The sequence below is a fragment of the Pangasianodon hypophthalmus genome, chromosome 24, assembly GCF_027358585.1.
Source record: "Pangasianodon hypophthalmus isolate fPanHyp1 chromosome 24, fPanHyp1.pri, whole genome shotgun sequence".
Taxonomy (NCBI): Eukaryota; Metazoa; Chordata; class Actinopteri; order Siluriformes; family Pangasiidae; genus Pangasianodon; species Pangasianodon hypophthalmus.
The window spans coordinates 14,462,495-14,484,193 of NC_069733.1; the positions used below are offsets into that span (position 1 = coordinate 14,462,495).

The window sequence follows — 21,699 nt, forward strand, 5'->3', positions numbered from 1 at the left end:
ACAGCATGTCTATCACACATCCCCAGGGATTTGATTTTTATTCTGACCATTGAATTCATACTTACAGCAGGGTTTGGCCTGGGGAGCAGTTCCTATATCCTGGTACATTACTTCCAATATCACAAGCAATTACTCTCCATTATTCAAGCAAGTATGATCGACTGCAACTCAGAGCTGAGATTAACGTCTGAAAATGTCATTTCCTTTGGAGAAGGGTTTCCTTTACATGAACTTTAGTACTTACTAATGGCTGTGCTCTTTAAATGTCTTTTGAGAAGCAGCCAGGTCAGGCCCTCAAACCACTGGCTGTGTATATTTGACAGAGCTGCTTTTTTCTGTAACAGACCTGATTCAATAACATTTCTTATAAAAGGTTATTCAGAAAGTGATTCTTATCTTGCTTATTTCCTTCGCTTTACCTTCATGGTGAACTAGCATAAAGGTAGGGACACTAGAAGAGATCCTTGATAGCAAGAGAGTGCCAAGAGAAGTTTGAGGGGGCTTTGCCCCCTCAGGGTCTCTTTTCAGTGCTAACAGGAGGGCTCTTGTCTCTTAACCGCAGACTAAAGTACTGCCAAGAGTTGTTCTTGGAGCCTGGACATGAGCTCAATTGGGAGGACACAAGCGCTTTAAGAGGAGATTCCTGTCACCAGTCAGAGCAGCGTTTTGAGAGCTGAGTGACTGGCATCAGGGTCACGACTTAAAGACAGGAGAGATAGAACTGAGGAACTACAAACAGGAGAGAACTACAGATGATCTCTTTATGACATCCCAAATGATCTCTTCTTGTTAATAAAAGGTTTAGTTTGTAAAGCATGTTGCAATAGTATCTAAACCAGTACTGGAGTTAGGCTATAGGCAAATTTGATCAATTTGAAATTATGAAAGTATTTTAAATATGCAAAAGAAAGGCATCTTAACCTTTAAAAGTCTGTTATCATGCCCATGCCATGAAAGATTGAATTAAATTTACTGTTTTTTATAGTTTAACATTAAAAAAAGAATTTTGTTTGGATTATAAACCAGCACTCCACAAAGATTTTGTATTTTTATGAATCCTATGTTCGATTTTCAAGGCAGAAGTTATTTGTATTATAAACAGCAGACTCAGAGCTGTTAAAAACAAGAGCCATTGACCAATCATAGGTTTTGTTATTCACCATGTGTCAATAAAATGATATAAAACACCACATATTTATTTGAAATAAACAAGTACCAAAAAGCACTGTGTAACAAAAATACACATCAAAAAAGGTCCTAAACTGGGACCTTGAGGTATGCCTGTCAGTATTGTTAAACATAATTATAGTGAAACGTTAAAGATTTGCTGTACGTTTGAGTATACATTTGAGGTCATTTTTACAGTGAGAACAAAAATGTAATTTATACAGCACAGTTGGGGAACATTTTGGATTTGTAGAATACAGGACATCCTTGATCACTGTTTTTACATAGTCCATTCAGCCTTATTCGCTGGCATTGGATCAAACCTTTCATTCAATTTAGGTCACCCGTGTGTTTCACAGACAATTTGAAATGGCTGGAACTCCCCATGCCTTGGCTACTAGTGTGATAAGAAACAATATAAGGCCTGGAGATAACTCTTAACAGATTAGCTCCAGTCTCCACGTCTTGTATCCGAGACAGCCTGTGCTTGTCTGACCATACTGTAATGATCTCCAGACGCACAATCAGCAGGGCCTGGCCCAAATGCTCTACGCTGGCTGCACACCAGAATTATGGTTATCAATCAGGGATAACATTAATTATGCCTGCTGTCATATCACTGCCTCGTGTCTGGCTCTGGATGATGGGGTGCCACTTAGCCACAGACAAGGCGGTTCTTTCATTCAAAGTCCAAATTAAAAGATTAGCAGACTAGAAGCTGAACAAATAGACCCTGACCTTACTCTCCAGAGAGTGCAATTTGGGGGTCGCCCATTACCGTACATCATATACGCTACTCAGCTGGTGGTTTCCGCTAGAATGATTATGACAGGGCAAGCTTGATGTAATGATTAAAAAAAAAAAAAGAAAGCATGCTGACTGCTTCAGCACAAAAGAGATGTGAGATATGATCCAGTAGGAAAATGGAAATTAAATGTCAAGGCTGGTCTGCTGATCTACTATACGACTGAAATCATATAAAGGTCTTTTTTTTGTTTGCTGTAGGAACATAATATAAACCTGTTTTAACCCACTTGTGTTACTCATACACTATATGGACAAAATTTGTGGACACCTGACCATCACACCCATATGTGGTTCTTCCCCAAACATTTCCCACAAAGTTGGAAAGACACAATTGTATAGGATGTGTTTGTATGCTGTATTGTTACAATTTCCCTTCACTGGAATTGAGGGGCCAAACCTGTTCCAGCATGACAATGCCACTGTACACAAAGCGAGCTCCATGAAGACATGGTTTGCCAAAGTTGGAGTGGAAGTATCCTGCACAGAGCCCTGAACTCAACCACACTGAACACCTTTGGGATGAACTGGAACGCTGACTGTGTGCCAGACCTTCTCGCCCAACACCAATGTCTGACCTCACTAATGCTCTTGTGGTTGAATGAGCAAATCCCCACAGCCATGCTCCAAAACCTAGTGGAAAGCCTTCCCAGAAGAATGGAGCTTATTATAACAGCAGAAGGAGAACTAAATCTGCAATGGGATGTTCAGCAAGTAAACACAGATGTGAAGGTCAGGTGTCCACAAACTTTTGGCCATATAGTGTTTTATTCCTTAAACCAGAGCAATCTGCCAACAAGTACATTTTCTTTGTTTTTTTAATGAACGAAACACACCATACTTTATCCATTTATAGTTACATTTAATGTTGTGGAACGTCACAGTTCCCTCACAGTTGTTCCCTCACCAGCCTCTCTTTATTCTCTCTCTTGAAGTTAATAAGACAAAAAATGCAGCCTGTCACATTACAAGAAACCAGAACCCACAAAGCCCTCTGTCCTGAAGACTTTCCTGTTTCAGAAAACTTTAAAGGAACAGCTTTACCTCTAACTGGTACAAAGAACTGACACTGGAGACTCCTTACAAAAAAATGCTAAATAAATGACTCCTTATAGAAAAGCTCACTATATTTAATTTCACTAAGTGTAATAATTCCACATATTTTTATCTGTTTATGTGGAGTCCTGTGTAAGGTACTGTAGAAATGATAACATATTAGAATGAGCACATTAATACAAACCTCACAGACTCTAATTTCATATTAAATTCCAATAGTGAATTCAGAAATACTGACTCAGTAATATTCCTGAGAAACTCTCTGGTATGCATCTGAAGTAATTCTGGGACAGCTAGGAAAACAGTGACCTCGACTGGACAGTTCATGTGACACTTCATGAAAAAATCTCTGAATGGAAAAAAAAATACACCATCATCTTCTGATGATCTAATCCATGAGTTGACACAATGCTTATTTTACTCTTACCTCAGCTGGCTGGTTATATTTTTAGTATAGCTGCAAGTTAAACAATACAGATTTATCCAATAAGCATGTTGTGAAGTGTTAGCCAAATTAGCTACGGTGGAAAATGAATAGGCTGACTGATTACAGACAAGTTGACAAGAAGTAAAAACATCACACCCAAATCCATTAGCAAAGAAAATCCAGTAAGCATTCCATCCTATGGAACAATATAATACATTTTCCACCCACTCTGCTATAAAGTCTAGCAATGACTTCAGCAGGTCCATGAGTTTAATCCACAATGTTCTCCATTTCACCTGCTGTTCTCAATCTGGAGTCATACTTGTCCCAGTTCAGCAGGGCAGCTGGCTGAAATGGAGCCCTTGGGAACTTCTTGTAACATAAGCTCTATTATGGAATCAAACTTGATTTTTTTTTCTCTACGCATGGATGTTATTTAAAGACAACCCAGATTATGTCATTCTGAAATTGTGGGAAACCTCAGTGCATGAGTGTTAACATCATGCCTGTGGTTTGCTCTTGGCTGAAGCTCTTGACAGTGTATCGGTTAACATGACTGGTAACTTAAATCACTTTCCCTGCTAGTTCTAGATTTTGGTGGTTAAGTAAAGCAGTGGTAGTTCAGTGGTCAGGATTCTGAGCTAATCATCAGAAGATTTTTCAAATCCCAAAACTGCCAGAGAGCCACCTATGGGCCCTCAAATGTTAACTTCTCAGTTATATGTTTGGATCGTAATCACCCCATATCCCCATATCAAATATTAATCAGTTTTCAACACAACATAAACGATTATTCTGTTAGTGCTTGCAGAATGTTTGCCAAAAATTGTGAAAGCCTTTTAGAGAAATGAACACTAATTTAATTGCTGTTCTTAGTAAACCATGAGCACACTACGTTAACATACAGTATATTTAAGGTCCATGGCGTAGCGTTTTGTGGATTATAAACGAGAGTATGGCGGCCCCCTGTGGCGCAGCGCGGTACTGCAGCTCAGTCCAACCTTCAACACGGTTTAAGAAAATTTACAGCTAAAACCAAGAGCCATATTACTGAATTATTGACCTCTACGGTGATCAATGATCACCATGATTTTAGATGATAAAATAACCTTGAACTCTAAAGTGCTTCAGAAAATATCCAAATGTATGAAAAAAAATCATCAATGACAAAAAACCTCCAAATAAATATAGAATAATAGAATAATAGAATAAATCATTCTTACCTGAGTCCTGAATCCCAGATCCCATTTCTGTCCAATCCACATGAAATGCGCTGATGCCAGTGGTGAGGATGGCAAGAGCCAGAAATCCTCTTAAACACATCTTCATAAGAGACAGCAATCTCACTGTCTGATTCCGCCGTTACATCGGATAACAAAATAATAACAAACACTTACTTTCAACTTTTTTTAACTAATCTGCTTACTGATGAGAATTTCCATTCAAACAATATCCATTGTGGCTTGTGGGGAAAAAGCTAAAGGAACAGTGTATGTGCGTGTGTGTGTGTGTGTGTGTGCCATCTGTGCTGTGGTCTACTCCGCTTTACAACTTTTGCTTGGCAAGTGCACAGTTTACTATCAGACTGATAAAGCCACGCCCACTACTCAGGCAACAACCAATCAGGTTTCTGCAAAACTATATGAGGCACTTATGAGTTACAAATCCCAGTTTACCTAAACACTATTATTAATATACACATGTATTAGATATAACGGCTAAACACCACTCAGTGCAGTGTAATATACAGGTGTGGCCATCTGCAAAATGCTAAGAATTAAAAAAAAAAAAAAAAGAGGGATCATAAAAATTGCTTTTTTGTTTTTCATTTAGAACTTTTCATTTAGTACTGTCCTTCAGAAGCTATATAAGATATTTACATGTTTCCCAGAAGACAAAATAATAACAATTTACACCAATCATCCTGTTCAAAAGTTGAAAAGTTTACATCCCCCTGGCTCTTAATGTATCGTGTTGCCTTCTTGAGCATCAGTGAATGTTTGCACCTTTTGTAATAGTTGTGTTTGAGTCCCTCAATTGTCCTCAGTGTGAAAAGACAGATCTCAACCTCATACAGGGGTCAAATATGCAGAAGATGCTGGAAAAGCCAATAACGTGCAGGACCTGGAGGATTTTTCTGAAGAACAGCGAGGAATTTAACTGCTCAGGACAAACAAAGTGACTCAGGAAGAACTATCACAAAACATAAAAAACAGTCGCTGATCATCCAGGTAACAACATGCAGCATTAAGAATCAAGCGTATGTAAACTTTTGAACTGGTTCATTTGTGTAAATTCAGTTATTATTGTGTCTCGTGGACTATATGTATACATGTTATGTGAAACAGTTTATTCAGCACAGTACTAAATAAAAAACAAATGCAATTTTTATGATCCCTCTTATTTTTTTCAAATTATTAACATTTTGCAAATTCTGCAAGGAATATGTAAAAATATGACCACAACTGTAGTACTTAAAAATAAAACAGTTCGACATTTAAATAATTACATGTAATTACATTTAAAGAAACCAACTAATAGACAGATAGATAGATAGATAGATAGATAGATAGATATTCTTAGAAAACATGGTTCTGATAGTTCTAGCTTTCTTGAGAACTTCATGTTGGATAGTTCTGCATACATCTACTGTTTGTGTAAACAGAGAGTGAATATTTGTGCAGTTACATAAAATTGTAAAAAAAAAAACCAAAAAAAAAACCACTGTATACAGTATACATGAATGTACTGTAAAATACTGTATACTTTTCCTTCAATCATACATCTTCAGTAACCACTTATCCTGGTCAGGGTGGCAGTGGATCCGGAGCTTATCCCAGGAACACTGGGAGTGATGCAGGAACACACCCTGGACAGGATGTCAGTCCATCCTAGGACTCCATGCACACACAGTCACACACTCATTCATACCTAGGAGCAATTTAGCATCTCCAATACACCTACCAACATGTTTTTGGGAGGAGAGAAGAAACCAGAGAACCCGGTGGAAACGTTTGAGCTAGCAATGTCTATAAAAATCTTTTTTTTTTTTTTTTTTTTTTTTTTAGATATCTTTTTCTTTGGATAGTTAAGACTTTCTAAATAGTAATAGTAAATTGTTCTTAAGTTCTTAAAAGAGATATCCTCTGTTACAGGGTTCTACACACCACACCCGCTGAGGAACAAGCCAGAGAACCCTTAAGGTTTCTAAATTCACATGAAGATAGCTGAATCTGGACACCGCAGAAGGTAGAAATACAGAAATACATTTTCATATTTCATACCATAAGAAAATAATCACTATTGCATATAAAACAGCAAAGAATACTCAAAACGGTCTGGTTTCTTTTTTTTAATTCAAGGACTTTGCTTCATACAAAATATTAAGGTAGAAACAACTGCAGAATTCAAAGTCTGGCCATTTGAACAGAAATCAGGCAACAAACAAGTGAGACGTAGAATCCAAATAAAGGGTGTTTGTTCCAGCTCTGTCTCACTGGAGGAGCTGTGCACAATTTTCAATACTGAGTTTATATAGAAACTTCTTTTTTATTTCTTTTTTTGCCTCAACAAACCCCTTAATTTATATCAAATGTCATTTTAAAAACAGAACCGAGAAAGAATACATCGTATCAAAAAGTATGAAGATAAACAATGCGTAGTTCAACATGCACGTACATCGTCAGACCATGCAAACATTACTTTATTCCCAAAAGAGAACAGCCACATTAAACTAGATGTGCAGAAAGGACGGGGTGCAATTTCAGGTTTGGCAACAAACAGTGAAAGATTTCGGGATGGTTGTAAAGTTTGTCTTTAACAGTGATGAAACTGCAGGTATGGATGAAGTGGATTAAATATGGACTACGGATTAAAGCCACGGTGGCAGCGTGCTGAAGGACAACAGACGTATCAGGAGTGCAAAGAGGTTTTTCACACTTCAGCATGAAAAGGGTGACAACTTCATCTGAACAGTTTCAGCACAACCATTCAATTAAAGAGTGGCCATATAAAAATATGCACTATTCAAAACACCCGCTCTGCTTTTACAATTTCAAAGTGGGTAACTCTGATGCATGCAGATACATTGCAGATTTTTTTTTAAGACATGTTAGTGATGTCTGCTTCATTAATCATTGTGCCTTTATGCATTCTAAAATATATATTTTTCATACATTTTAGTCCTTTTTTTATAGAAAAGATTTGGTCACGATCATGCGGAAGGCTGAATCTGGACATCCCAGCAGGTAAAGCTACAGAATGAATGATGTTTCTTTTTTTTTTTTTTCCTTTTTTTCTTTTTCAAAAGTGTCTTCTTGTTGCATAGCCCTACTTTAAACAAAAGTACTCATTTTCAATCAAAATCCTATCATTTCAATGGCTGATGCATTAAAAGCCCCAGCCCCTGGTACTTACTGCATGCTAAGCAGCTAAATGGACACCAAGTTGTGTGTGTGCAGTGCTACAAAGGAAAGTGGTGCTCAAACACTTGTGGGACATTTTCTTTTCCTCATGAAGTTCATCAGCTAGCTTTGATCTCTGAGAGCCATGTTAAGTTGCACCTTTTTAGTTCCAGCCACCAAAACAAAGTATTATTCCATTACTGGGTGTTGTCTTTTGTGCAGAGTCGGCAAAGGTTCTCTGTTTGGTTCTCAGCCATCAGAAGCTACAGCAGCTGGATATACAGCTGAACATCTGGCAGCAGGTCAGTTAGAGCCAGTAGAGTGGAAGGCCAAGGGGTGGAAAAATCACTAACCCAGGCTCATGGGACAAGCAGATTATCTGTCCTGGCTAGTTTTTTTTTTTTTTTCGTAGTAGGTTCAACAACCAGAAAACGAAAATAAACCCTACTCCTTATTGACTTTCACAAAACAAAAAGTCGGTTTGGTAGTTTGGGAGTTATGTTTAAACATTGCTGTGACACACCATGGTGCTGCATCAATAGCGAAAGCTACTCATTTTGAATCTCACTACCTGCTGCACTACACACAACAGCTGAGGTGGTAGCTGGATGACGGTACAATGGTACGGTTTTTACTAGTCAAATTAATTAGCATATTTAGATGGAACACTGGCAGATGGCAGATATTTTTCCGAATCAGGAACAAGGTGTTCTGGCGCAGACACAATGTGCTACCATAGAAACGTTGCTAGACGAGAATAATTATCATCGTTCATTTGTTATGAAATCGAACATAACTCGTTCAATTCTCTTACTCTGTATTAATGCACTTTAACTAGCTAACTATCTTGCCATATGCTATTATATCATGTTAGCTACCACTAACAGTTTCTGGGCAAACAAAACATGAGAATGGGCAGCACACTTGAGCTTTTACTTGTCCACTGTGATACGTAATGAATTTAAAATTTGTCCACCCCTGATGGGATATGAGGGGTATTATATGGAGTGGTACAACAAATTTTTTCAAATGGTCTTAACATAAACCTGGGTATCTGATTTTCAAGCTATACATCACAAAGGTGGCTTTTTGCTGCAGTTTCTGTCTTTCCTATCTTTACACACCATCATATAAGGTTGAAAAGTGAAGCCAATAGCTAGCAATGATGTCCCAGTTGAGCATCTTCAACAAAAAAATTACACATACATCACCATCATCAACCTGGTCATTTTGAAAAACATGCAATTGTGGTTATGTTGTGTAAAGTAGTAATATATGACTACTTTGATTTTTATATTTCATCCTAAGTAATATTTTGCATTTGATTTTGATGTCCCACCCTTCCCCATTACAAAGTACTACAAATGTAAGAAGAAAAAAAAACTTACAAGAAAACAAACAAAACATAATCATACTGACATTTCCATTAAAAAAAAATTAAATAAATAAAAGAAAATCTGAAGATACAGTTTCTTTTGCTTCCTGATTAAGGCCTGCAGTCATAACACCTTGTAGTTCCACAAAACCCAGAACTTCTTCAGTCCTCCTTTCTGTTGCGTCCTGATACGCTAAAAAAGTCTGAGGTCGCTTCATTACTACAATATATTCAAAAGGTCAAAAGGTTAGGCACTTTGTAAGAATGTCTGGAGCAGTCTGTAAGAAGTGGTAGACCTGACAGGATGATGAAACTGTAAGCAATTCACATAAAACACCATATCTTCACAATATAATACAAAAAAATGCACCTAATGAATAGATAAAATATCTAGTTTATACGAAAGAAATGACATTTTTACCAGTTCCTCAACATCTCAACATCAGAGTGACGTATGCTAGGAATGGTCATCAGCAGCAAAATAATAATTCTAACCTTCATGGGGAATGTTAAATAAATCTGTGTGTGTGTGTGTGTGTGTGTTTGTGTAAAACACACACACACACACACACACACATATATGTGTGTGTGTGTGTGCGTACATAGCCCACAGAAATGGTTCAGCTTTCCAGAGATGGAAAGCACACAAAATGTAGTCTTAGTAGCATTTCAGCATATATATATATATATATATATATATATATATATATATATATATATATATATGTTAAAAGGCCAGACAGGGTTTCATGGGAATTTGCGTCTGGAGAAGCGGCTGGCTGGACAGCTGGCCAGAAGACAGTGAAACGTTGCATTCTAAGAAGTTGAGCTCTACAGGTCACTGTTTTCCCAGACTTTTTTTGTGTTGTTGTTGTGGTTGTCCATCATTCAGACTGTGACCTCTCTCACAAAGGCAGGGAATTAAGAGCAGAAACTTACACATCCAGATATATCATGTCTTTACCATAAAGGCAGAATTCGAGCCCAGTTAGACAATATTAAAATACATCAAAAAGCAGTCTGGGGCTCTCTTTTCATGTACATCTTCCCTCTCTGCAAAAATGAAAGAATGTCCACATACACATGTTCCATGAAACAAGAGATGATAAAACTCATCGAAATTTTACAAGTAAAAGAAAAACACACTGAGAATCGTCAGCAGATCTGTGTGTACATCTGAGTGTGTGTATGTGTTTCTGTTAAAGCCGTACTAGCACCATTCTTCCTCCTCTGCTTCAGGGTAGTAGCGCTGGATGTTGTCGCTGCTGCCGCCAGGCCCCGCGGTCACACCCATGATGTAGTGGTACCCGTTGGGCATCCCGAGCAGGGAATGCTGGGACAGTGGCGGGAGGGTCACGATCTGCTGTGGGCTCAGCAGTGTCGTCTGGGGCCGGAGGTACGGCTCGGAGCTGATGCGCATTACGGGACTCGGGGGAGGGAGGGTGGTCTGGGCGCCCACAGAGGACACGGGGGAGGAGTTGGCAGTCCTGTAGGTCACCGCTGGGCGAGGGGTCAGGGGCGTCTGGGGCAGCTGCCTGCGCCCGCGGCTGGGCGTGCTCGAGCCCGAACTCAACAACACCGGGCTCCCTTTAGCCCAACCACTGCCCTAGATGAAAATTTAACAAGCAAATCAAAACAATAAAACGATGAGGGTAATGCGTAAAAATGGATCAAATAGGCAAAGGGTCCACGATGAGGAAGGAAATGATGGAAACAGAGAAAAGGAAAGGAAGACAGAAACAATGAATGAAGAAAGGAAAGGAAAGGAAAGGAAAGGCAGAAAGAGAATTAGAATGGAAAGGAAGAAATGGAAGTAAAAAGGAAAGGAAAGGAAAGGAAAGGAAGAGCAGAAAGGAGAAAGGAAGGGAACAGTTATATGTATGACAGAGAACAGCAGAAAAAACAAAGGATACACAAAGCACAAAGACAAAAAAGACACCAAGAGGACAGAAAGTAACAAGAACAGAAAGACAGACAAGACAAACAGATAAATGATGAAGAAGAAAAGAGCAGAAAAAGAAGTGAAAGGCCATGAGTGGTTGCACTAAGGGAAAAGAGAAGAAGAGTTTCATTTATATACAGGATAAGGAAAAACACAGCCACACAGACTGATAAAAACACACTGTTTACATGCATAATAAAATCCAGTGCATTCCAAGGGCCTGAAAAACAAATGATACTCAAGTGTATGTGCAACAGCTCATAGGGACTCGCCTGCCCGTTTTAAAGCATCAGTGTGTGTTCAGTACCCTGAGAATCATAAATCACGCAATGCCGCTTTGGAGGAATCTCACTGCACTGGAACCCTGACCCCTTCTTCACACTTAAAAAATACCAAAGCCATATGATAGTACAAAACATTTTCTTTGTTTTTATCTGAACTATTTAAATATAACACATTGAGTATATATTGTATATCAGCCTCCACTCTTCTGTCTAGCCAGCTTTCAGTCCCACCTGCTTGGTGAAGGTGGTCTCCTGAGCCTCTCCGGGCGAGGTGGCACAGCTGGCTGGCGCAGGTTTAGCGGGAAAGTGCTCGCGGCTGCCGTAGCGATCGCATGAGTAGTAACGTTGCTTCTCCGCTGTTGATGAATGGTGTTTCCTTTCATGGGAACGGCCTCGGTCGTGCCCCCTCTCCCGAAATGAGGAGTTCCCCGCAGAGTCAGCTGCCGTGGCTGAAAACGAGACAAAATGTGAGCAGATGGACGAGATGTAAAGAAAATCTCTAATATGATAAATCTCTTTTATGAAAGGGTCAGCTCTAATGATGATCTAATGTTTATTTTAGCCTTAGTAAAGGAGACAGTTTCCCAAAAACATATAGAATTATAGATAATCTGTAAAGAGAGTGTTTAATGTGATGCTCACTCTACCATTTATCATTGATCTTTATGATTTAACGCTTTTGGGAAGATTTTGGTGAAAACATTAGGCCCATATTGCTTTGTAGTAATACAAAGAAAATTTCCTGAATTTAAAATAAAGTAAAATGAAGGGACAATTATAGATAAATCTTGTTCGTACAGAAGTATCAAAATAGCTTCATGTATGGTTAAATTACTTCCAAATAATGTCACTATTGTGGAAAATGCTTGACCGTGTATTGCATAGCACCTCACAGCGCTATGGTGCATTCGTCTGTATTGTCATGTGTTTGTTTATGTTGCCATGTGTGTTTTGTTTTGATTCATGTCTTTTCATTCTGTGTTGTTACTTTCCGGTTCTGGATCTAGTTCTGTTTCCTGGACTGTGTATTTTGGATATTCCCTGATATTGCACTTTACTGATTGCCTGACGTCTGCCTGTGTACTGTTCCTGATTTCAATTCACATTTTGGATTTGTCTGCCTGCAGTTCTAATAAAACTCTTAACTGCAATTGCATCTGTCCTTCCTCTCACATGACAGAATACCTCTACCATGGATGCAACAGGAGAGCGAGAGGGACGTAACGCCAGGATTACCATGCCAGCGTTCAACTCTGTGCAATTCCCCCAGTGGACTTCCCTAGACACCTCGGCTCCCTTTGATGCCACTGCATTCCCTCGAGAAGGCTAATTTCGAAAGCCTGTTGGACCCCAAGCCCGAAGAGAGAGAGTGGCTGAGGTTCATGTTGTCCTGGCTCACCGGCCGAGTACTCCAGTGGGCAGAGAACCTGGTCGCCCAAGGACACCCAGGCCTGGAAAACACAGCCGAGTTTGTGAGCCTCCTGAAAGGGGTGTTCCAGTGGGCCGAGTTTGACTTCCCCGTAGAAAAATTTTGTGGGGGGGAAGACCCTGCTTGTCGTCCAAAGGCATTCGGCCGATCAAGAGCTACTACGAAAGTAGCAGTAGCAAAGTAGTAGTAGGAAGGCTGGAGATAAAGAGGAAATGAAGTCCCCAGCCGAGCTCCCTCCAGAGGCTGACAAGGCAGCCTCCCTAGCCGAGTTCCCTCCAGCGGCTGACGGCGCAGTCTCCCACGCCCTGCTCATGCCTGAGGCCGACGGCGCAGCCTCCCACGTCCACCCTGGCAAGAGCGCTATTGCTCTGCCACCTGACCCCAGCGAGGATGTTACAGCTCCGCCACCAGACTCTGTATGCCCTATGTCTGCTCCTCGGCTCTTCTGGGAGGAGTGAGCATGCTGGACAATGCTTGCCTCGGGACCCTGGAAATCTTCTGGACATTTTACCTAGAGGTGCAGGACCACCTTGGGGGAGTGTCTCAAGGCGCTTTGTGTTGTCATGTGTTTGTTTCCGTTGCCACGTGTTTTGTTTTGATTCATGTTTTGTCTCCTCCCATGTCCTGTCACTGGTTGTCTCCCTCGTGTTTCCTGATTACCTTCACCTGCTGTATTTAAACCCTTGTGTTTCTTTGCTTGGGGCGAATTACTGTTCAATGTTTGCCTACCTGATGTTACCAAGCCATTTCGTTCTGTGTCACTTTCAGGTTCTTGATCTAGTTCTGTTTCCTGGTCTGTGTATTTGGATATTTCCTGACATTGCTGTTCACTGATCGCTTGACCTCTGCCTGTGTACTGTTCCTGATTTCGATTCACGTTTTGGATTTGTCTGCTGGCTCTTCTAATAAAACTCTTAACTGCAATTGCATCTGTCTCCTCTCACATGACACAGTGGAATTTTTATTTCTCTTATGAGAATAAGGCCCCAAGATATTAACTCACCACACCACTATATGAACAGTACAGAAACATCTGTAAATGAAATCCTCTCATAGTTTAATCAATCTTAACTACAACACTAAGAGCCCATTAAAGTCTTCAGCTATAAAACAAATGGGACGATGTCCTAAACTACACTTCTGATCGATCACTTTCCCTACAGATCAAAAGGGAGCTTTAGGATGCCAGTCCTCGTCTCTCCTCCCCCCCAGAATTCCACATTCCTCACACACCAGTCTTGTGGCTCTTTTTCTCTGTGCGTTCTAACATTTTTACCCATGGCTGGCCTGCTGTGATGTGGCAATAAATTAGCAGGTCACTGGGTGTGCGGCGTATCTGTCAGAGCCTTTTATCTGGCTAATGGATGCCAGCTGCATGCTAAAGCTCCTGCAGCAGATCCAGCACACCTCAACTCTGGCTCAGGTCTGCACAAGTGCATGGTGGAATTATAGCCTGAAGATAATCTTAAATTCATTTATACTGAGTGCAAATTCTGAATGTTTGAAAAACTGAAAATCTCAAATGTAAGTACTAAATGTACTTCACAAGAAGTCTTTTGGTTTTGAGTGTAACTTAGCACTTCAGCCGAGTTTTCAGTAACCCTGCTAAGTCATAAATGATGGTCAGTCTCACTAAAACATACTTTTTTAAACAGAGGTTAAGGGGATATCCTGGTTCTTGGTCCGCTCAGAATAGAACACAACAACTTCAGGGTGTAACTTCACAAGTAACAGCTAACAATTAACAAAGTGATACCTATGTAACTAAAATCTAATAGGATATTACATTGATATTACAATGTGTGTGCGTGTGCCTGTATTTAAATGTGTATCTTCACTGACCAGCCGTGCTATTAGGCTGTCCACCGGGTGACCTATCCAGCGACCTCTGCTTCTTCTCTCTGTCTCTCCGGTGATGGCAGCGGTGATGATGATGGTGATGCAGTCGCTCTTGTGCAGGCTTCTCCAGAACATAGTCGTTCGCAATAACCTCCGGAGGACGCTGCGGGGCAAACGTGGACACCGAGCGCCTCAGGGGGGAGTCAGGAATCGGCTAAGGAAGAAAAAGAAATGTTGAAACACTGATATACAACTGTAGAAACAAATATAAGTGCTGTAGAAGTGTTTTCGTACAGTCAGTGAGCAGTGAGAGACTCAAGACTGCCCTCTGGTGATGAGACAAACAACAGCTAGAGCAAAACTCAGACAATATTAATTACAGCAAATCCCATGGAAAGCCACAAGGTCAAAGTATTAAACATAAAGACTGTTACATCTGGGACAGCTGCTTAAGCTTGATATAAATCTCTCTAAATTTAGTCCTGACTAGCAGTTTCAGGCTTAGCGTTTAACAACATACTGCAATCAGCAACAGTGTGTAAGGTGTAGAGTCAGTCTGCGATGATTAAAGGTGAGGTGTCCTCTCTGAGACGCTTTATCTGTCATGTCTCTTTGATTTCATGCTTTAAAACACACAATCTGTCTGTATCACCTAATCCTAAAATCACACTTAACAACAGGGTCAACACAGTGCTTGTAATTCAAGCCTGTATTTAACAGCAGCCTAGTAATAAATTCTATGAAGGTATTAGTGAGTTCTCAATATAGTGGATGAAAAAGGATTTGAAACAATACATACTGCAAGTAAGGTTCCTGGAGAGTGACGTGAATGACTTCTCTGTCAAAGTGCCATGTAGGAGAGAGCAGAGGAAATGATTTATTTGTTAGAGGAAAAGAAAAGCTTTCATGTCATAAGCAAGTTTCAGGATTAGTTTGTGAAACCAAATGCAAAATCTATACTTCAGCACTACACTTCCTGGTTCCTGGTGGCTTTGTAATGGATTATAATGGTTAATAATGGTATTTTGTGGTTTTATATTGTAATATAAAGAGTGCATCTGGTGGTCTCTGGTGTCTGGTGGTCTCTGATGTTGACCATGTGGAAATACTCTGTGGTTCAATAGAAGATCTAATAGCTATTATATTCACAACTGTTACTGGCACTTCTGGCTTTATGAAAGGAGACAGTGGTTTCTGATGGTTTTGTAATGGTTTGTAATGGTCTCAATATGATATTGAAGTTGATAATGCAACGTGTAAAGTCTTATTTTTTAAAAGTTGCCAGTTGACCATTTCTAGATGCGTTTTATGGTTCTGTGGTCTTGTTGTCTCTAATGGTGATCTTTGTTAATACACTGTGGTGCAATAAAGTAATACGCCACGAGAGGGTCTGTGTTACAGTGATTGTATCATGGATATGGGTGTTCTTAAAATCCCTTACCCGTGACAAAAATCACTGTGTTGCATGCACTCAAGTGGCTTATTATTTAAACTGTGGCAAAAAAAATAACAATTAACAAATTCTGCCTTGCAATGGAATAGAGTCTGGATTTCAGACTCTGTTTTATAATATGGATTTAATGGACCTAATGGATAGAACAATTCAATCAATTACACACTACAACTGATTGGAGGAATGGACCTATGGAAACCATTTAAGTCATTAGATCCTGATATTGCTTAATTAAAGAAATAAGGCCATTTCCCATTAGGAACTGAAACAATAGGGCCAATGTTTTATTCTTGGTCCATTATCTGCTCCAGGGCCTATGCTTTTTGGCCATGAGTGAATGTATCTGTGCTGTGTAGCCTTTCTTGAAGTAAGCCAATCTGCAAACCTGGAACAGTGCCAGGGTCAGCTAGTGGAGATGGGGTGGGTGGGAAGGGTCACTGGATGAAATAAGAGGGATTTCAGCCATATGAGCAGGTGCTGAAACCTCACAGTCAACCACTATTACCTGCTGAGCACTTTCTCTCGATCTTTCCCAGGATGGAAATCCAGTATCCAGGGAAATGTGAGAAATCTGTACCATTTTTGAAGCAGCTCATTATGCCTGAAGCCTCGTAATCATCTTCTATATTACAGGGAAAATTACCTGTGCAGCAGTGCTATGATTCTGATCTAATATGTCATGTCAGACGCTGCGTAGCTGAGCTGAACTGCAGGACTTTCCACAAAACTGTACTAATGAAGGGCTCAAACTGGTAATCACTTTACAATCTCAAGGGTTTTGAGATTCCAGGGTTTGAAAAGGTCAAAGGTTAAAAACCACAGCAAGCAAATAGCAATAACAATAAAAACAAATGGCTCCAGAGTGGCTGAATGGTCGACGCACTCATGCTGTTGTCAGGAAATCAAAAGCTCAGATCCCAAAGAATCCCAGCCATCCATGGCCAGGAGTTTGAGAGCGTAATTGGCCTTGTTCTCTGGGTGGGGAAAATGCCCTTGCTCTCTCTGTTTCATTTTGTTGACAGTGACACTAGCCAATCATGGGTCTCTGTTAGCTCATGTAAACAGAACTACAGCAGTTTACATTCTCTTCAAGAGTGTTACATGAGGAGCAGTTTAAAAACCAAGTTTGTCCTCGCCCTTCCTTATTGATATACATCATGCAATAGGAACAACACATATAACTGGTGAAAATTTGCCACAGCTAAATTGGGGAAGAAAAAAATAACAGTGTGGCAGTATGCCCAAAAATATCCGCTGTAAGAAAAACATTCCTTGACCTTGGGTAACCACTCTCATTAAAAGTCACTATGCAGTATCTTTTAGGTTAAGCTAAAGCTAAAGAAAGCCAATACAGACCTCAGAGTTGGCAGTTTTTCCCAAAACTAACTCCAATATACTTACACCAGCTCTCCAAAGCTTGAATACACCACATTCATTACAACTGGTGCGTTAAACCAATGCAGTTGTGTGCAGCAATACATCTATTTTATCTTGTTCTTAAGTAATGGTAATGACAGTGAGATCATGGGCTATAGTGAGGCTTTCCATTTGTGGGAATTCAGTGAGTAAACATTAATGCACATGGGCTGTGTATGAGCTTATAATACCCCTGCACTCAAAACTGTAATTTTTAAATGGTTAACTTATGACTTATATTGGTTATATTATATACAGATGGGAAAAAAAATCAACAGAAAGTGTGTTAGTAAGGTGTGGGGTCACCACAAACTGCCGAAACAGCTTCAATGCAACCCTGGAATAGATTCTGGGATTTTCATGTACAACAGTCTCTAGGGTTCACAAAGAGTGATTTGAAAAACAAAAAACATCCATAATTTTGTAGCAGTTACATGTAGGTTACCTGCATCTCTGCATTGAGTTTGGGCATGGATACTGCTCGTCCTTGACCCTCTAAACCAGCAGGAGCTACTGTGTTGGCACTGTTCTCCATTTTTCTCATCTCTACTGACACCTACCACATAAACCCACACATTTACTCAAGTGAATTAACAGTTTAGGAATGTGTAAGGTGTGTGAGAAGACTTGTTAACACCAAATACCTGGGCAGTGTTTGTGTTTGAGATGTCTTCAGACTGGCCCCTCAGGATGGGTCGTTTCTTTGACCTCTGGACCTCTTTGGTTTTCTCTGAAGCCCAAGACGAGGAGCCTTTAATGGCGTTGTCATGGCTGGGTTTATAACGGGAAATAATATTGTGACATTATAATGGCATAAATACACACAAAACACAGGAAAGTAGAAATAAGAAATCAGGCCTATTCTTTGTATAAAGTATGTCAGTTATGATGCATTGTGTGCGCGTGTGTGTGTATAGAGTGATCAGGCCCTACGGTGTGTGTCCGTTGTTCAGTGTGGCAGAGCTGGGTCTGATGGGAGGCTGGATATCTGATGGATAGTCCATCATGCTCCTGCTCTTCTCCTGCATAGGGCTCAGAATGGGCTCCAGAAGAGCACCCACATTGTTCTACACAGTGGACACACAGCAGAGACAAACTCCGACAGTCATTGAAAAACAGAACAGTCATTCCATTGAAAATCTGAGAAATCTGTGACACAGAACATGTTGGCATGAAATTTGACAAGAAAAATAGACCATATGACAATAGACTGCATGTGGACACACACATGCGTATGTGTGTCAGTGTCTGTGTGTGTGTGTGTGTGTGTGTTTTCTCTGACCTGTGGTCCTGGCTGATCTTTGGACTGCTGCTGCTGCATTTGTATTTTCTTGGCTCGGTTCTGTTTGTAGTAGTCAAAGATCATGAGAGCAGCGTACACCTTCCCAACCGTCAGCTCGTTAGCTGTAAATGAGAGAAATAGATCATCACGGAGAAATATATACGGTACAGTTGAGGTCAAAAGTTTACATCCCCCTTTCAGAATCTGCAAAATGAAAAACTTTTGAAAACTTTTGAACAGAATGGAGATGTGTACATTTTTCTTATTTTGCCTAAATATCATATTTTTTCATTTAGTACTGCCCTTCAGAGGCTACAGAAGATAGTTACATGTTTCCCAGAAGACAAAATAAGTTAAATTTACCCTGATCTTCAAATTCAAAAAGTTTTCACCCCCCGGCTCTTAATACATGGTTTTTCCTTCTGGAGCATCAGTGTGCGTTTGAACCTTCTGTAATAGTTGCATATGAGTCCCTCAGTTGTCCTCAGTGTGAAAAGATGGATCGCAAAATCATACAGTCATTGTTGGAAAGGGTTCAAATACACAAAAATGCTGGAAAACCAAAGAATTTGTGGGACCTAAAGGATTTTTCTGAAGAACAGCAGGCAGTTTAACTGTTCAGGACAAACAAGGGACTCATGAACAACTATCAGTAAACAAAAAAACACAGCTGTGGATCATTCAGGTAACAACACTGTATTAAGAATCAAGGGGATGTAAACTTTTGAACGGGGTCATTTTTATAAAGTCAGCTATTATTTTCTCTTGTGGACTATATGTAAACATCTTTTATGTGAAATATCTTATTCAGGTCAGCACTAAATAAACAATAACATGCATTTTGTATGATCCCTCTTATTTTGGTAAAATAATAAACATTTTGCAGATTCTGAAAGGGGGATGTAAACTTTTGACCTCAACTGTATGTCACATTTACATTTTAATCCCCAGTCCTTTAGTCATAAAGATACTTCTGTATCATTTACAGAGAACTTTTTATAATTCAATACCAGGAACCTTTTTATTTCATCATTTATCATAAGATTTTTTTTTCTTACGTGACATTCAGGAAATAAGGAATAAAACATTTAGGGCCATGCTGTTACAGGAAAATAATCACTGATGGCATGGTGTTATGCAGCCCAATGCAAAGCACACTTACTGTTACCACCCCGAAGTTGATCATTTTCCAATAACAGCACATCCCAAAGTGGTTTATTCCTCTTATACCACAGCAATTTGACAATGCTTGCAATTTTATTTATTAAAGAACAAAATGTAGATTTTATCTGTTTTTTTATTTTATTACTTTTAAGTTTGTGGCATGTTCACAAAAAAAATTTAGTTCCTGTTATCACTTACATTACAGCAGCTCTAAACTTTCATTCCCTTACCAGCCTCTCTTATTTCACTCCCTTGAAGTTAGCAAGAGAAAAAAATGCAGCTTGTCTTGTTACTATGAAACCAGAAAGCACAAAGCCCTCTGTCCTGAATTCTCTCCTGTGTTATAGCTTTTACATCTGACTATTACAAAGCATCAACCCTGGAGACTCCTTCTAAAAATGCTAAATAATCTGCTTATAGAAAACTTCACCAAATCACATTTTTTAATCTGTTAAAATCCCTGTGTAAACTGTTACTATAGAAATGTATTAGAAGGAGCGCATTCATAAAAACCTTGCAGCTGGCACTACTGTCAGAGCTGCTGTTACAGAAAATTAATCAACACCTTCTGACCAATCAGAATCAAGCATTAAAGATTGCAAGAGATTTAAGTAAACCTATACCATTTCATCCAAAATTTCCTTTGCTAAATGTGATGAAATGGTAAATAATTCAGTACATAGTAAACTTTTTAACCTGTATTAAGCGAATGGAGCAATTCTGTTTAAAATAAATTTGCCAAAATTAGATTTACATTTGTAACTGATGACATGAAATGGTTCTGAGTAGTGGATTCAGATGCTCTCTGTGCAAACAATCTACTTCTCATCACTAGATGGCAGTGAAGGTACATCTTACTGGAGTGAGCTTATGCTGATTAACAGTTAATTAGGACCAGCAGTGTGTGTGTGTGTGTGTGTGTGTGGGATGCTCACGTTTGTGGGGCGTCACCAGAAGATCCATGGTCTTCTGAGACAGGTTCGGCCAGACGGTCGCCAGCTCTTTCTTTAGCTCTGCATCACACAGACGCTGGGCCACGATTCCTGAAAACACACACCACGAGTTCAGTACCCCTCAGACTAACATCTGCGTGTTTTGACTCATTAATTAGTTACATAACAGACTCATTAGAAGCATCAGCTCATTAATGGGAACTGGCTTTGGAAATGATTCTAGGTTGTAAAATCACCCAAATCACATTACATAAAGAAAAATCAATCTTTTCATTTCATTTTTACAAAACTTTTTTTTATCCTCAAAAAATCTCCATTCATTTCTAATAGAATCGCTCGAATATTTTATTTAATATTTCAACTCCATCATAGCGACTATGGCCATTCTTATCCACAGAAAGAAAATCCTTTTTAAAATGTGATGTTATTTTTGTTAAAAGAAATCAAAATGAATTCTTCAATTTCTGCATTAAACTGACTAAGCTACTCTTCATTTTGTTAACAAAAGGTGAATATTATTCTTATTTTATAGATCAAAATTTATTTTGTGGGTCACAATGTGGATGTTGTGACTCAAAAGATTGCATTTTGATATTTTGTCCAAAAAAATTAAATATTCTGTTTTCAAATCAGTGTATTTATTTATTTATTTATTTATTTGCCTGTTCTTATTTATTTGCCTGTTCCTATTTATTTATTTATTTA

The 21,699-nt window shown here is 39.4% G+C and overlaps 2 protein-coding genes across 8 annotated transcripts in view; both read right to left on the reverse strand.

The window, feature by feature from the left end:
- si:dkey-61l1.4 (collagen alpha-1(I) chain) overlaps positions 1 to 5,107 on the reverse strand; it is a 62,970-nt gene extending 57,863 nt beyond the window's left edge. For 2 of the 3 annotated variants that reach the window (XM_053228839.1, XM_053228838.1), the window contains exon 1: positions 4,678 to 5,107. In XM_053228839.1, coding sequence (XP_053084814.1) covers positions 4,678 to 4,783 — 106 coding nt within the window. In that variant the 5' untranslated portion in view covers positions 4,784 to 5,107. The remainder of the gene's footprint in view (positions 1 to 4,677) is intronic. The other variant, XM_053228837.1, reaches the window with a different exon arrangement.
- Positions 5,108 to 6,791: 1,684 nt separating this feature from the next.
- The window catches only part of cacna1ba (calcium channel, voltage-dependent, N type, alpha 1B subunit, a), a 128,547-nt gene continuing 113,639 nt past the window's right edge, over positions 6,792 to 21,699 (reverse strand). For 4 of the 5 annotated variants that reach the window (XM_026931027.3, XM_026931026.3, XM_053228796.1 and 1 more), the window contains 9 exons: positions 20,977 to 21,084; positions 18,878 to 18,999; positions 18,529 to 18,662; positions 18,240 to 18,366; positions 18,041 to 18,151; positions 15,526 to 15,564; positions 14,730 to 14,940; positions 11,690 to 11,907; positions 6,792 to 10,838 (listed from right to left, as the gene is read on the reverse strand). In XM_026931027.3, coding sequence (XP_026786828.2) covers positions 10,443 to 10,838; positions 11,690 to 11,907; positions 14,730 to 14,940; positions 15,526 to 15,564; positions 18,041 to 18,151; positions 18,240 to 18,366; positions 18,529 to 18,662; positions 18,878 to 18,999; positions 20,977 to 21,084 — 1,466 coding nt within the window. In that variant the 3' untranslated portion in view covers positions 6,792 to 10,442. The remainder of the gene's footprint in view (positions 10,839 to 11,689; positions 11,908 to 14,729; positions 14,941 to 15,525; positions 15,565 to 18,040; positions 18,152 to 18,239; positions 18,367 to 18,528; positions 18,663 to 18,877; positions 19,000 to 20,976; positions 21,085 to 21,699) is intronic. The other variant, XM_053228798.1, reaches the window with a different exon arrangement.